This window comes from Salvelinus namaycush, chromosome 26 (assembly GCF_016432855.1).
Source record: "Salvelinus namaycush isolate Seneca chromosome 26, SaNama_1.0, whole genome shotgun sequence".
Lineage (NCBI taxonomy): Eukaryota > Metazoa > Chordata > Actinopteri > Salmoniformes > Salmonidae > Salvelinus > Salvelinus namaycush.
In genome coordinates, this window is record NC_052332.1 from 40,697,453 (window position 1) to 40,714,952 (window position 17,500).

General features: G+C 45.4%; 1 protein-coding gene across 1 annotated transcript in view; it reads left to right on the forward strand.

Annotated features, from left to right (window-relative positions):
* The window catches only part of LOC120021167 (periostin-like), a 34,260-nt gene extending 28,613 nt beyond the window's left edge, over window positions 1–5,647 (forward strand). Inside the window, exons 7-10 of the mRNA XM_038964805.1 lie at window positions 514–726; window positions 4,411–4,713; window positions 5,048–5,196; window positions 5,591–5,647. Coding sequence (XP_038820733.1) covers window positions 514–726; window positions 4,411–4,713; window positions 5,048–5,196; window positions 5,591–5,647 — 722 coding nt within the window. The remainder of the gene's footprint in view (window positions 1–513; window positions 727–4,410; window positions 4,714–5,047; window positions 5,197–5,590) is intronic.
* Window positions 5,648–17,500: the final 11,853 nt, after the last annotated feature.

A 17,500-nucleotide genomic window follows, 5' to 3' on the forward strand; every position in this document is an offset into this window, starting at 1 on the left:
ATTTTGTGAATTCTTGGTTGATGAGCGGACCCCAGACATAAAGGGCAATGGGTTTTTAAAGGGCAAGTATTTTTAGCCAGGTCCTTTTGAAGGCATAGAAGGCCCTTCTTGCCTTGTCTCTCAGAACGTTCACAGCTTTGTGGCGCTGATGTTTAGGCCGAGGTAATGGCGTTTTTGGGGAGGCAATGGCGTGTACTCTCACTCACTCGCTCTCTCTCTCCATCTATTTTTTTTGTCTCTCTCCTCTCTCTTCTCTCTCCTCTCTCACCTCTCTCTCCTCTCTCCCCTTTCTCTCTCTCTCTATCTCTCTCCTCTCTCTCTCTTTCTGTCTCCATCTCTTTCTATTTGTCTCTCTCTCTTTCTCTCTCTCTCTCCTCTCCTCTCCTCTCCTCTCCTCTCCTCTCCTCTCCTCTCCTCTCCTCTCCTCTCCTCTCCTCTCCTCTCCTCTCCCTCTCCCTCTCCCTCTCCCTCTCCCTCTCCCTCTCCCTCTGCCTCTGCCTCTCTCTCCCATAGCCCTGATGAACTACCACCTGTTAAACAGTGTGCAGTGCTCTGAGGCCATCATGGCCGGGTCTGTGTACGAGACAGTGGAGGGCAGCACCATTGAGATTGGCTGTGACGGAGACAGCCTGACGGTCAACGGGATCAAGATGGTCCTGAAAAAAGACATTGTCACCTCCAACGGAGTCATCCACCTCATCGACAAGGTCCTCATACCTGACTCAGGTAAGATCTTATTTCCATGACGATAACCTTTAAACCCATATAGTAGGCCTTCATGGTGAGACACTGAAAGAGATTCCAGAAACATTGCCTCATTTAAAAGCCAACCGCTAACTCAATTAATCAATCAATCAAATGTATTTAATAAAGCCTTTTTTTATCAGCACTTGTCTGTCACAAACTGCTTTACAGACACTCAGCCTAAAGCCCCGAAGAGCAAGCAAAGCAATGATGCAGAATTACAGTGGCTAGGAAAAAAACTCCCTAGAAGGCAGGAACCTAGGAAGAAACCTAGAGAGGAACCAGACTCTGAGGTGTGGCCAGTCCCTCTTCTGTCTGTAGCAGAAGTCATTTCTCTTGGATATGAATGGATTTGTTTACATCCCTGTTAGTGAGCATTTCTCCTTTGCCAAGATAATCCATCCACCTGACAGGTGTGGAATAACAAGAAGATGATTCAACAGCTTGCTCATTACACAGGTGCACCTTGTGCTGGGGACGATAAAAGGCCACTCTAAAATGTGCGGTTTTGTCACACAACACAATGCCACAGATGTTTTGAGGGAGCGTGCAATTGACATGTTGACTGTAGGAATGTCCTCCAGAGCTGTTGCTAGAGATTCGTCTGAGACCAGCCACCCGGAAAGCTGATGAAACTGAGGACTATTTCTGTCTGTAAAAAAGCCCTTTTGTGGGGAAAAACTCATTCTGATTGGCTGGGCCTGGCTCCCAAGTGGGTGGGCCTATGCCATCCCAGGCCCTCCATGGCTGTGCCCCTGCCCAGTCATTTGAAATCCATAGATTAGGGTCTAATACATCAATTTCAATTGACTGATTTCCTTTTATGAACTGTAACTCAGTAAAATGGTTGAATTTAGTTAATGTTGCATTTATATTTTTTTGTACAGTATACATGTCCGGGATTTTTATTTGTTAACCTTTATTTAACTATGTTAGTCTCATTGAGAAAAAAATCTATTTTTCCACAGAGACCAGAATAAGAGTTTAGGGTTCATTCCAGAGAGACCAGGAGAAGGGTTTAGGGTTCATTCCAGAGAGACCTGGAGAAGGGTTTAGGGTTCATTCCAGAGAGACCTGGAGAAGGGTTTGGGGTTCATTCCAGAGAGACCAGGATAAGGGTTTAGGGTTCATTCCAGAGAGACCAGGATAAGGGTTTAGGGTTCATTCCAGAGAGACCAGGATAAGGGTTTAGGGTTCATTCCAGAGAGACCTGGAGAAGGGTTTAGGGTTCATTCCAGAGAGACCAGGATAAGGGTTTAGGGTTCATTCCAGAGAGACCAGGAGAAGGGTTTAGGGTTCATTCCAGAGAGACCTGGAGAAGGGTTTAGGGTTCATTCCAGAGAGACCAGGATAAGGGTTTAGGGTTCATTCCAGAGAGACCTGGAGAAGGGTTTAGGGTCCATTCCAGAGAGACCAGGATAAGGGTTTAGGGTTCATTCCAGAGAGACCTGGAGAAGGGTTTAGGGTTCATTCCAGAGAGACCAGGATAGGGGTTTAGGGTTCATTCCAGAGAGGTCTGGATAAGGGTTTAGGGTTCATTCCAGAGAGACCAGGATAGGGGTTTAGGGTCCATTCCAGAGAGACCAGGATAAGGGTTTAGGGTTCATTCCAGAGAGACCAGGATAAGGGTTTAGGGTTCATTCCAGATAGACCAGGAGAAGGGTTTAGGGTTCATTCCAGAGAGACCAGGATAAGGGTTTAGGGTTCATTCCAGATAGACCAGGATAAGAGTTTAGGGTTCATTCCAGAGAGACCTGGAGAAGGGTTTAGGGTTCCTTCCAGATAGACCAGGAGAAGGGTTTAGGGTTCATTCCAGAGAGACCAGGATAAGGGTTTAGGGTTCATTCCAGAGAGACCTGGAGAAGGGTTTAGGGTTCATTCCAGAGAGACCAGGATAAGGGTTTAGGGTTCATTCCAGAGAGGTCTGGATAAGGGTTTAGGGTTCATTCCAGAGAGACCAGGATAAGGGTTCATTCCAGAGAGACCTGGATAAGGGTTTAGGGTTCATTCCAGAGTGACCAGGATACGGGTTTAGGGTTCATTCCAGAGAGACCAGGATAAGGGTTTAGGGTTCCTTCCAGATAGACCAGGAGAAGGGTTTAGGGTTCATTCCAGAGAGACCAGGATAAGGGTTTAGGGTTCCTTCCAGATAGACCAGGAGAAGGGTTTAGGGTTCATTCCAGAGAGACCAGGATAAGGGTTTAGGGTTCATTCCAGATAGACCAGGAGAAGGGTTTAGGGTTCATTCCAGAGAGACCAGGATAAGGGTTTAGGGTTCCTTCCAGATAGACCAGGAGAAGGGTTTAGGGTTCATTCCAGAGAGACCAGGATAAGGGTTTAGGGTTCATTCCAGAGAGACCAGGATAAGGGTTTAGGATTCATTCCAGAGAGACCAGGATAAGGGTTTAGGGTTCATTCCAGAGAGACCTGGATAAGGGTTTAGGGTTCATTCCAGAGAGACCTGGATAAGGGTTTAGGGTCCATTCCAGAGAGACCAGGATAAGGGTTTAGGATTCATTCCAGAGAGACCAGGATAAGGGTTTAGGGTTCATTCCAGAGAGAACAGGATAAAGGGTTTAGGGTCCATTCCAGAGAGACCAGAATAAGGGTTTAGGGTTCATTCCAGAGAGACCAGGATAAGGGTTTAGGGTTCATTCCAGAGAGACCAGGATAAGGGTTTAGGGTTCATTCCAAAGAGGTCTGGATAAGGGTTTAGGGTTCATTAAAGAGAGACCTGGAGAAGGGTTCATTCCAGAGTGACCAGAATAAGGGTTTAGGGTTCATTCCAGAGAGACCAGGATAGGGGTTCATTCCAGAGAGACCAGGATAAGGGTTTAGGGTTCATTAAAGAGAGACCTGGAGAAGGGTTCATTCCAGAGTGACCAGAATAAGGGTTTAGGGTCCATTCCAGAGAGACCTGGAGAAGGGTTTAGGGTTCATTCCAGAGAGACCAGGATAAGGGTTTAGGGTTCATTCCAGAGTGACCAGAATAAGGGTTTAGGGTCCATTCCAGAGAGACCAGGATAAGGGTTTAGGGTTCATTCCAGAGAGGTCTGGATAAGGGTTTAGGGTTCATTCCAGAGTGACCAGAATAAGGGTTTAGGGTCCATTCCAGAGAGACCAGGATAAGGGTTTAGGGTTCATTCCAGAGAGACCAGGATAAGGGTTTAGGGTTCATTCCAGAGTGACCAGAATAAGGGTTTAGGGTCCATTCCAGAGAGACCAGGATAAGGGTTTAGGGTTCATTCCAGAGAGACCAGGATAAGGGTTTAGGGTTCATTCCAGAGAGGTCTGGAGAAGGGTTTAGGGTCCATTCCAGAGAGACCAGGATAAGGGTTTAGGGTTCATTCCAGAGAGACCAGGATAAGGGTTTAGGGTTCATTCCAGAGAGACCAGGATAAGGGTTTAGGGTTCATTCCAGAGAGACCAGGATAAGGGTTTAGGGTTCATTCCAGAGAGGTCTGGATAAGGGTTTAAGGGCTAAAATGGAAACCTGTAGGCTTGTGGTAGTGCTTTATTAGCAAGCCAAGGAAGTGATGCAGCTAGTTTCTCTTTAGGTGTTAGCGTGTGTTGTTGTTGATGTTGTTGTTTATGTGCAAGTGTGTGTGGGTTATTGTTGTTGATGTTGTACCTGATGTTTATGCGTGTGTGTTGTTCCACTTCAAGCCAAGGAGGTGATGGAGCTGGTTGGTGAATCCCAGAGCACCTTCAGTGACATGGTTTCAGAGCTCGGCCTATCAGCTGCCATGAAGCCAGAGACAGAGTACACGCTATTGGCCCCCCTCAACCCTGCTTTCTCTGGTGAGTACACGCTATTGGCCCCCCTCAACCCTGCTTTCTCTGGTGAGTACACGCTATTGGCCCCCCTCAACCCTGCTTTCTCTGGTGAGTACACTTTATTGGATCCCCTCAACCCTGCTTTCTCTGGTGAGTACACGCTATTGGCCCCCCTCAACCCTGCTTTCTCTGGTGAGTACACTCCCCTTAACATAGCACATAACAGACCCTTTTCGACTGGGGGCTTGAAGCCTAGGAACCTATGCCCAGCATTTTCAGCCTGTAATTTAAGCACTAGGTTTAGAGTTGTTGAATAAGCCCTGTTTTGGTCTAGGGAAACACATTGGAAATGTACTAGGAACTCTGACTCTAAGTACAAGCCCCAACTTAAGATCTATAAAATTCTGAGTTTAGTATCTGGTTTAATCAGTGTCACCTAAGATAATGCAGAGAAGAGATTTGAATAAAAAACACATTGAATGCGTATCAATAAGTGTATATACAGTATGTCCCCTTTGTGTTCCAGATGAGGTGATGGCTATAGACCAGAATATGCTCAAGGTGATCCTACAGAACCACATCCTGAAGTTTAAACATACACTGAGTGAACTCTACAATGGACAACTGCTAGAAACCGTCTCTGGAAAGCTATTGCGTGTCTTCATCTACCGCACAGTGAGTGTGTGTGTGTGTGTGTGTGCGTGTGCGTGCGCGTGCGCGCGTGTGCGTGTACGTGTGTGTGTGTGTGTGTGTGTGTGTGTGTGTGTGTGTGTGTGTGTGGGTGTGTGTGGTGTGTGTGTGTGTGTGTGTGTGTGTGTGTGTGTGTGTGTGTGTGTGTGAGAGAGAGAGAGAGAATGGTAGAAAGACAGAAAGACAATACATTGGTTCCACACTGTGTAAATGTGAAAGTCATTATCAAGTTCATTACTAAGTGTTAACAACATAATGCCTGGTCTTTCAAGTGTATAACAACATCCATAAAATATGTCATTGTCCCAGCTTGGCAGCACCACTGGGCCAGCTGGATATACATTACGGTGGTCCTCAGCTATACTGTGTTCATATACAGGTTTTAACCAGCTTCATGTCCTTATGGAGTTTTACTGTGTTAACCAGCTTGGAATAACCCTTTCAACTATTCAACTACAACTACACCTCTACATACTTTAACTCTCTCTCTCTCTCTCCCTCTCTCTCTCTCTCTCTCTCTCTCTCTCTCTCTCTCTCTCTCTCTCTCTCTCTTCTCTCTCTCTCTCTCTCTCCCCTCCTTCTCTCACTCTCTCTCCCCTTCTGTCTCTCGCTCCCCCCTTTTCTCTCTCTCTCTCTCTCTCTCTCTCTCTCTCCTCTCTCTCTCTCTCTCTCTCTCTCTCTCTCTCTTTCTCTCTCTCTCTCTCTTGTCTCTCTCTCTCTCCCCCTTCTCTCATTCTCTCTCCCTTCTGTCTCTCGCTCCCCCCTTTTCTCTCTCTCTCTCTCTCTCCCTTCTCTTTCCCTCTCTCTCTCCCCTTCTCTCTCTCTCTCTCTCTCTGTCTCTCTCTCTCTCCTCTTCTCTCTCTATCTCTCTCTCTCTCTCTCTCTCTGGATGGATTGATGTATCTCTGTCTCTAGGCTGTGTGTATTGAGAATGCCTGCATGGTGCGGGGCAGTAAAGAGGGCAGCAACGGAGCTCTTCATCTGATGAGTTCACTCATCAAACCAGCTCAGACCACCATCTACAAACTTCTCATCTCTGATGGACGCTTTAAGTAAGGACACTCACCCTAATCAATGTGTTATTATACAGTACAGGGACCTGAGATGTCCATGTGATCTCAACACTCTGACTATTGGTATCAATGAAATATATGTGTGAAACCTGATGTTACATGTATGTATTATGTCCTGCCTTTGTATCTTTACTTTGTTGAAGTGAACATTGTTCAAGACTTGGTTTTGCTGTTGAAAATGAGGACAGGAAACAAAGGAACTGATCTGTAGAATTTATGGATTGATTGATTGTGTATTTCTAGAATCTTCCTGTCTCTGATGGAGAGTGCAGGTCTGACAGAGCTGTTGAAACAGGACGGATCCTACACCGTGTTCGCCCCAACAGACGAAGCCTTCGACGGTCTCACAGAACAGGACATCACCATGCTCACCAGTAAGTATGCTGTTTTTTCTCTTCTCCTCGTACTTCCCTTTACCTCCTCAAACCTCCCAGAGGAACTCCTCCTCGTACTTCCCTTTACCTCCTCAAACCCCCCAGAGGAACACCTCCTCGTACTTCCCTTTACCTCCTCAAACCCCCAGAGGAACACCTCCTCGTACACACACAATGAGAGAGGAGAGAAGGAGGGATCAAAGAAATCCCGAAGGGATAGAGAGGCTGGAGAGCTGCGTGTGCGTGTGCGTGTGCGTGTGCGTGTGACTGTATTGTGTAGTCGTAGGATTCCACATGAAACACAGAGGAGCAAGCCTTTGTTGAATAATTTATCCCTCTCCTTCGCTTGGCATATCTTTCTAGGCCAACAGGGAGTTGGTTTCAATGTCAGTTCTGAGGGGGTCTACAGATAATGCTTTCCATATACTGCAGAGCGAGGGGGGTGGGAGGGGGGGTGGGGGGGCACATCATCTACCATGGAGAGAGAGAGAGGGTTTATTTTATAGCATTTAACAACACATCGTCTACCATGGAGAGAGAGAGAGAGGGTTTATTTTATAGCATTTAACAACACATCATCTACCATGGAGAGAGATAGAGAGGGTTTATTTTATAGCATTTAACAACACATCATCTACCATGGAGAGAGCGGGACTACCCAAGGATGAAGCTGGTGTTTGTGGCTGTGTCAGCGCTCTTTGTGCTCGGCTCTTTGGCATATCATACTGTAAAGAAGTAATTTCTTACAGTAATATACTGTTAAACCAAAGTTTATTTAGAATTTACAGTAACATACTGTACTTTTTTTTTTTACAGTAACGTACACATTACAGTCTTTAAAGTGTACTGTAACTCTGAAGTCGTAAAAACAGACAATGTAATCCACTGTACAATGTAAACTGTCAGTTATCGTCACAGCTGTGTACATTCCCCATCAAGCAGACACCAAGACAGCTCTCAAGGAACTTCACTGGACTCTATGTAAACTGTAAACAAGGCTTATTTTTTATTTAACTAGGCAAATCAGTTACGAACAAATTCTTATTTACAATGACAGCCTAGGAACAATGGGTTAACTGCCTTTTTCAAGGGGTGAACAGCATATTTTAACCCCGTCAGCTCGGGGATTCGATTTAGCAACCTTTCGGTTACAGGCCCAACGCTCTATCCACTAGGCTACCATACAGGCAGAATTTCCAACAGGATGTACCAGTGACTAGAACCATTCAACGCTGGCCTGACCAATCGGAAGCCACCCTTCAAAATTGTTTTGATCACGCGGACTGGGATATGTTCCGGTCAGCCTCAGATAACAACATCGATCTATACACTGACTCTGTGATGGAGTTTATAAAGAAGTGCATTGGAGATGTTGTACCCACTGTGACTATTGCAACCTACCCTAACCAGAAACCGTGGATGGATGGCAGCATTTGCGCAAAACTAAAAGGGCGAACGACCACATTGAACCATGGAAAGAGGTCTGGGAATATGGCAGAATAAACAGTGTAGTTATTCCCTCCGCAAGGCAATCAAACAAGCAAAATTCCGGCTCAGACACGAGACGTATGTGGCAGGGTTTACAGGAAATTACAGACTACAAGAAAACCAGGACACCGACGTCACGCTTCCAGACAAACTAAACACCTTCTTTGCTGCCCGCTTTGAGGATAACACAGTGCCACCATCGCGGCCCGCATATAAGGACTGCCCCCCCCCCCCCTTCTCTCTAAACGTGTTAACCCTCGCAAAGCTGCTGGCCCAGACGGCCTCCCAAGCCGAGTCCTCAGAGCATGCGCAGACCAGCTGGCTGGTGTGTTTACGGACATATTCAATCGCTCCCTATCCCAGTCTGCTGTCCCCACATGCTTCAAGATGGCCACCATTGTTCCTGTACCCAAGAAGGCAAAGATAACTGAACTAAATGACTACCGCTACGTACACATTTACTTCTGTCATCATGAAAGGCTTTGAGAGGCTAGTCAAGGATCATATCACCGCCACTCTAGACCCACTTCAATTTGCAAATTGCCCCAATAGATCCACAGACGATGCAATCGCCATCACACTGCACACTGCCCTATCCCATCTGGACAAGAGGAATACATATGTAAGAATGCTGTTCATTGACTACAGCTCAGCTTTCAACACCATAGTACCCTCCAAGCTCATCATCAAGCTGGAGGCCCTGGGTCTCAACCCCGCCCTGTGTAATTGGGGTCCTGAACTTTTCCGCCCCACGTGGTGAAGGTAGGAAACGACCCTCAACACTGGGGCCCCACAAGGGTGCGTGGTCAGCCCCCTCCTGTACTCCCTGTTCACCCACGACTGCGTAGTCATGCACGCCTCCAACTCAATCATCAAGTTTGCAGACGACACAACAGTAGTGGACTTGATTACCAACAACGATGAGACAGCCTACAGGGAGGAGGTGAGGGCCCTCGGAGTGTGGTGTCAGGAAAACAACTTGTCACTCAACGTCAACAAAACAAAGGAGATGATCGTGGTGAGATGATCGTGGACTTCAAGAAACAGCAGAGGGAGCACCCCCTTATCCACTTCGAAGGGACAGCAGTGGCAAAGGTGGAAAGTTTTAAGTTCCTTGGCGTACACATCACAGACAAACTGAAATGGTCCACCCACACAGACAGCATGGTGAAGAAGGCGCAACAGCGCCTCTTCAACCTCAGTAGGCTGAAGAAATTTGTCTTGTCACCCAAAACCCTGACACAATTTTACAGATGCACAATCGAGAGCATCCTGTTGGGCTGTATCACAGCCTGGTACGGCAACTGCACCTGGTACAGCTATTCAGAGGGTGGTGCGGTACGCACAACGCATCATCGGGGGCAAACTACCTACCCTCCATGACACCTACAGCACCCGATGTCACAGGAAGGCCAAAAAGATCATCAAGGACAACAACCACCGAGCCGCTGCCTGTTCACCCCACTATCATCCAGAAGGCGAGATCAGTACAGGTGCATCTAAGCTGGGACCGAGAGACTGAAAAACAGCTTCTATCTCAAGGCCGTCAGACTGTTAATTCTTATGGCTGAGATCCCGTTAACGGGATCGACTTGACAACAGCCAGTGAAAGTGCAGGGTGCAAAATTCAAACAACAGAAATCTCATAATTAAAATTCCTCAAACATACAAGTATTTTACACCATTTTAAAGATAAACTTGTTGTTAATCCCACCAAAGTTTCCGATTTCAAAAAGGCTTTACGACGAAAGCACACCATCTGATTATGTTAGGTGAGAGCCTATTCACAGAAAAACACAGCCGTTTTTTCCAGCCAAAGAGAGGAGTCACAAAAAAGCAGAAATAGAGATAAAATGAATCACTAACCTTTGATGATCTTCATCAGATGACACGCATAGGACTTGTGACACGCAGATGACACGCATAGGACACGCATGTTTTGTTCGATAAAGTTCATATTTATATCCAAAAATCTTAGTTTATATTTGCGCGTTATGTTCAGTAATGTTTTGCCTCCAAAACATCCGGTGATTTTGCAGAGAGCCACATCAATTTACAGAAATACTCATAATAAACATTGATAAAAGATACAAGTATTATACATGGAACTTTAGATAAACTTCTCCTTAATGCAACCGCTGTGTCAGATTTCAAAAAAACTTTACAGAGAAAGCACACCATGCAGTAATCTGAGTACAGCGCTCAGAGACCAAAACAAGCCATACAGGTACCCGCCATGTTGTGGAGTCAACAGAAGTCAGAAATAACATTAGAAATATTCACTTACCTTTGATGATCTTCATCAGAATACACTCCCAGGAATCCCAGTTCCACAATAAATGTTTGTTTTGTTGGATAACGTCCATAATTTATGTCCAAATACCTCCTTTTTGTTCGCGCGTTTAGTTCCAAAATCCAAATTGATGACGCGCAGGCCAGACGAAAAGTAAAAAAATTCCATTACAGTTCATAGAAACATGTCAAACGATGTATAGAATCAATCTTTAGGATGTTTTTAACATAAATCTTCAATAATGTTTCAAACTGAGAATTCCTTTGTCTTTAGAAAGGAGAAGGAACGCAGCTACCTCTCACAGGGGCGCGTCTGAGTGAGCTCGTGGCACTCTGCCAGACCCCTGACTCAATCAGCTCCTATTCCCTCATCCTTCACAGTAGACGCATCACAATGTTCTAAAGACTGTTGACATCTAGTGGAAGCCTTAGGAAGTGCAATATGACCCCATAGACACTGTATATTGGATAGGCAAACCTACAAACCTCAGGTTTCCCACTTCCTGGTTGGATTTTTCTCAGGTTTTTGCCTGCCATATGAGTTCTGTTATACTCACAGACATCATTCAAACAGTTTTAGAAACGTCAGTGTTTTCTATCCAAATCTACTAATAATATGCATATCTTAGCTTCTGGGACTGAGTAGCAGGCAGTTTACTCTGGGCACCTTATTCATCCAAGCTACTCAATACTGCCCCCCAGCCATAAGAAGTTAAACAGCAATCACTAACTCAGAGAGACTGCTGCCTACATTGAGACCCAATCACTGGACACTTTAGTAAATGGATCACTAGCCACTTTAAACAATGCCACTCTAAATAATGGCCCTTTAATATTGTTTACATATCTTACATTACTCATATCACATGTACAGTATATACTGTATTTTATACCATCTATTGCATCTTGCCTATGCCGCTCGGCCATCGTTCATCCGTATATTTATATGTACATATTCTCATTCACTCCTTTAGATTTGTGTGTATTAGATAGTTGTTGTGGAATTGTTAGATTACTTGTAAGGTATTGCTGCACCGTCGGGAACTAGAAGAACAAGCATTTCGCTACACTCACATTAACATCTGCTAGCCATGTGTATGTGACCAATATGATGTGATTTGATTTGACTAGATGCAGCTGACAGTGCTATATAATATAAAAGAGCCCCTCCAGGCTAGCAGCCTGGCTGAGACATGATACGGTGTTTAGAGATGACATGTTCAGTCACTGGCCTTCTCCTCTAAATGCTTTGTCCTTGACTTCTATCACTCTTAGTTCTATCACGCTTGGCTTGACTGTTGATGGAAAGAAAGTCAATGGAGCGGTGAGAGAGAGAGAGAGAGAGAGAGAGAGAGAGAGAGAGAGAGAGAGAGAGAGAGAGAGACAGAGACAGAGACAGAGAGAGAGAGAGAGAGAGAGAGAGAGAGAGAGAGAGAGAGAGAGAGAGAGAGAGAGAGAGAGAGAGAGAGAGAGAGAGAGAGAGAGAGAGAGGCGGGTAGAGGGAGGGAATGAGAGATTGAGAGAGGGAGAGAGAAATCTGTACGTGATAATGGACAAAGTCAATGGAGCGGTGAGAGAGAGAGAGAGGGAGAGAGAGATAGAGAGAGAGAGAAAGGCGGGTAGAGGGAGGGAATGAGAGCGAGAAAAAGCTGTAAGTGATAATGGACAAAGTTCCTGGAGCAGAGAGAGAGAGGGAGAGCGAGAGAGAGAGAGAGAGAGAGGAGAGGAGGAGAGGATCAGACTGCTGGAGGAGAGGGAGAGGGGGATGGAGGAGAGGATCAGACTGCTGGAGGAGAGGTTGAGGGGGATGGCATGTGACAGAGAACAACCCACTAGGGAGGTGGCCATCCCCACAGAGACGCCAGCAGAACAGCCCACCTCAGCACCGGACAAAAGTCTCGACACCACAGCAGAACAGTCCACACCAGACCCTGACCATAGAGTCAACATCACAGCAGAACAGACAAAAGAAAAACCCCAAGCCCAGCAGCTGAGCACCCCCCCTGTCAGCCACCCTGATAGCCCTCCTGACAACCCCCCCACACCCACTGAGAACAAACACAAGACACAGATTGTTCTCCTTATGGACTCAAATGGGAAATATATAGAAGAAAAAAAACTTTTTCCCAAACACAGTGTGTCTAAACTCTGGTGTCCAAACACCCAGTGCGCCCTAGACCTTCTGTCTGAGGACAAACTAGGCTCACCTAGCCACATAATAATACACACAGGCACAAACGACCTGAGAGCACAGCAGGAAAGGGTGGCCACAGCACTGAAGGGAGTGATTGAAAAAGCTTCTTCTACTTTCCCCAATGCACACGTGGTTATCTCCACCCTGCTACCACGAAAAGACTTCCACCCTGCTACAATACAGCGGGTAAACGCAAGCATTTCCCGTGACTGTGCCTCAAAACCAAATGTTTTCCTGGCCCACCACTCCACCCTGGACTTGAACAGCCTCTATGACCAGGTCCACCTCTATAAGGCAGCAGTGCCCACCTTTGCCCAGACTCTAAAGGACATCGCTCTCAAACGCAGCCCCAACACTTCACACAGGAGCAACAGATCAATAGACACCCCACCCAGACCAGCGAGACACCCTCCAAGACCTGCAGGACCCCCCCGTGGACCTACACATAGAGGACCCACGCCAAGAGGACTTACATCCAGACCACAGCACCCCCAGACACATCCACACCCCCACCCCAACCAATCAACACCCCCCCACATCAACCATGCCCACACCCCATTTAGGCCCCCTCAGATCAGACCTATGCCACTCCTGCCCACCCCATGCACCCCACCCCCGCAAAGAGGGCATCAACATGGAAGTCACACATACGCCCAGGTAGTGAGCGGGCAAACAGGCCCAACCCCCACTCTTACACTCGCCCAAGCCAACGGCATGTACCAGATGCTCAGCAGGCTCTGCTCACACTTACTGGCCTGAGGCCAAACCACACGGCCAACAACATTGGACACTTTATGGAACAAAAAGCCTTCACTATATCATCCTGGAATATCCAAGGCCTGAGGTCATCTGCCTTTGGCCTAAAGAGCAGGAACCCGGACTTCACCAAAGAAATCGGTAATGCAGACATTGTCATCCTGCAAGAAACATGGTATAGCGGAGACGGACCCACTGGTTGCCCTCTAGGTTACAGAGAGCTGGTAGTCCCATCCACCAAACTACCAGGTGTGAAACAGGGAAGGGACTCAGGGGGAATGCTAATTTGGTATAGAGCAGACCTAACTCACTCCATTAAATTAATCAAAACAGGAACATTTTACATTTGGCTAGAAATTCAAAAGGAAATTATCTTAACAGAGAAAAATGTCCTCCTGTGTGCTACCTATATCCCCCCACTAGAATCCCCATACTTTAATAAAGACAGCTTCTCCATCCTGGAGGGGGAAATCAATCATTTCCAGGCCCAGGGACATGTATTAGTCTGTGGCGACCTAAATGCCAGAACTGGACAAGAACCTGACACCCTCAGCACACAGGGGGACAAACACCTGCCTGCAGGTGACAGCATTCCCTCCCCCATATGCCCCCCTAGGCACAACTATGACAACATAACCAACAAAAACGGGTCACAACTCCTGCAGCTCTGTCGCACGCTGGGTATGTACATAGTCAATGGTAGGCTTCGAGGGGACTCCTATGGTAGGTTCACCTATAGCTCATCTCTTGGCAGTAGCACTGTAGACTACTTTATCACTGACCTCAACCCAGAGTCTCTCAGAGCGTTCACAGTCAGCCCACTGACACCCCTATCAGACCACAGCAAAATAACAGTCTACTTGAACAGAGCAATACTCAATCATGAGGCATCAAAGCCAAAGGAACTGAGTAACATTAAGAAATGCTATAGATGGAAGGAATGCAGTTTGGAAACCTACCAAAAAACAATTAGGCAACAGCAAATTCAATCCCTTTTAGACAACTTCCTGGGTAAAATGTTCCACTGCAATAGTGAAGGTGTAAACTTGGCAGTAGAAAATCTTAACAGTATATTTGACCTCTCAGCTTCCCTATCAAATCTAAAAATCTCAAATAGAAAACCGAAGAAAATGAACAACAATGACAAATGGTTTGATAAAGAATGCAAAAATCTAAGAAATAAATTGAGAAACCTGTCCAACCAAAAACATAGAGACCCGGAAAACCTGAGTCTACGCCTTCACTATGGTGAATCACTAAAACAATACAGAAATACACTACGGAAAAAGAAGGAACAGCACGTCAGAAATCAGCTCAATGTAATTGAAGACTCCATAGACTCTAACCAATTCTGGGAAAATTGGAAAACACTAAACAAACAACAACACGAAGAATTATCTATCCAAAATGGAGATGTATGGGTAAACCACTTCTCCAATCTTTTTGGCTCTATAACAAAGAATAAAGAGCAAAAACATATACATGATCAAATACAAATCCTAGAATCAACTATTAAAGACTACCAGAACCCACTGGATTCTCCAATTACCTTGAATGAGTTACAGGACAAAATAAAAACCCTCCAACCCAAAAAGGCCTGTGGTGTTGATGGTATCCTTAATGAAATGATCAAATATACAGACAACAAATTCCAATTGGCTATACTAAAACTCTTTAACATCGTCCTTAGCTCTGGCATCTTCCCCAATATTTGGAACCAAGGACTGATCACCCCAATCCACAAAAGTGGAGACAAATTTGACCCCAATAACTACCGTGGAATATGCGTCAACAGTAACCTTGGGAAAATCCTCTGCATTATCATTAACAGCAGACTCGTACATTTCCTCAATGAAAACAATGTACTGAGCAAATGTCAAATTGGCTTTTTACCAAATTACCGTACAACAGACCATGTATTCACCCTACACACCCTAATTGACAACCAAACAAACCAAAACAAAGGCAAAGTCTTCTCATGCTTTGTTGATTTCAAAAAAGCCTTCGACTCAATTTGGCATGAGGGTCTGCTATACAAATTGATGGAAAGTGGTGTTGGGGGTAAAACATACGACATTATAAAATCCATGTACACAAACAACAAGTGTGCGGTTAAAATTGGCAAAAAACACACACATTTCTTCACACAGGGTCGTGGGGTGAGACAGGGATGCAGCTTAAGCCCCACCCTCTTCAACATATATATCAACGAATTGGCGCGGGCACTAGAACAGTCTGCAGCACCCGGTCTCACCCTACTAGAATCCGAAGTCAAATGTCTACTGTTTGCTGATGATCTGGTGCTTCTGTCACCAACCAAGGAGGGCCTACAGCAGCACCTAGATCTTCTGCACAGATTCTGTCAGACCTGGGCCCTGACAGTAAATCTCAGTAAGACCAAAATAATGGTGTTCCAAAAAAGGTCCAGTCACCAGGACCACAAATTCCATCTAGACACCGTTGCCCTAGAGCACACAAAAAACTATACATACCTCGGCCTAAACATCAGCACCACAGGTAACTTCCACAAAGCTGTGAACGATCTGAGAGACAAGGCAAGAAGGGCCTTCTATGCCATCAAAAGGAACATAAATTTCAACATACCAATTAGGATCTGGCTAAAAATACTTGAATCAGTCATAGAGCCCATTGCCCTTTATGGTTGTGAGGTCTGGGGTCCGCTCACCAACCAAGATTTCACAAAATGGGACAAACACCAAATTGAGACTCTGCATGCAGAATTCTGCAAAAATATCCTCCGTGTACAACGTAGAACACCAAATAATGCATGCAGAGCAGAATTAGGCCGATACCCACTAATTATCAAAATCCAGAAAAGAGCCGTTAAATTCTACAACCACCTAAAACAGGGGTGTCAAACATACGGCCCGCGGGCCGGAACCGGCCCCCAAGGAGGTTCGATCAGGCCCGCAGGATAATTTGAAAGTGGAAAAAATGCATAAAAGACATGGAATTAATATTTTTAATTCGCTGCAATTCATGGATTATCCGCTAAGGGGCGCACTCTTTCCATCAGAGTAGAAGACAAGCCGCATCACTGAGACAGACTGAAAACAGCAGACGGTATCAATGCGCCATCTGCTGCTTGTTACGACGTTGTTAATACCTTGGTCTCTACCTCTCCGCTACACCCTCATTAGCCAAAATGTCGTTATCCAAACGGAGAAAAGTAGATAAGGAGTGTAGAATTTTCAAAGAAAAATGGACCACGTCCTATTTATTTACAGAGATGCACGGAAAACCTTCGTGCTTGGTGTGTTTGCAACAAGTTTCGGTATTGAAGGAATATAATATTCGACGCCACTACGAGACTCATCACAGCGAAAAATATGACGGCTTGCAAGGACAACTGAGAAGAGATAAGATTAACGAATTGCTGGCGGGTCTGAGGAAACAGCAGTCAACTTTCATCCAGAGCCGAGAAGTCAGTGAAGCAGCGGTAAAAGCCAGCTACCAGTGTGATGCAGATTTGAAGGGCAAATTTGCCTCTGTAGGTCTGGACAGATTTTATCAGTATCTACTACCAGGGTACCCCAAATTAACAGCCCTGGCTGCTAAAATTTTGTGCATGTTTGGGACAACCTACCTTTGTGAACAAATTTTCTCAGTGATGAATATCAATAAAACAAAAATGCGTTCAAGGCTCACAAACAAGCACTTAAATGACATTCTGAAAGTGACAGCTAGTCAGGACATGACACCTGGTGTTGATGCACTTGTACAGGCCAAAAGATGCCAAGTTTCAGGAACAAATACAAGTCCAGACTAGACTAACACCTTTAAAATGCTGCCTTAGATACTGTTTGCATTGAAAGAATACAGCTCTGTGAAGATGAATCCTTACTGTGGTGATTTAAAAAATGTGCACTTTAATGTTAGTCAGCAGCTTCAAAACAAAAGTTGTGTGATGGAATTCTACTGTTCATACAACTCCATAAATTTTCAGTATGTATTGTATGTGTATGTATGTTTCATGTATGAAGTTTACAGATTTACAGGACAGGCGAACACTTTCTTCATTACACATTTAAAATCACTCTCCTTAGTTTGTAAGGTGTACGCAGGGATTACATTTAGATTTTATATGCGTA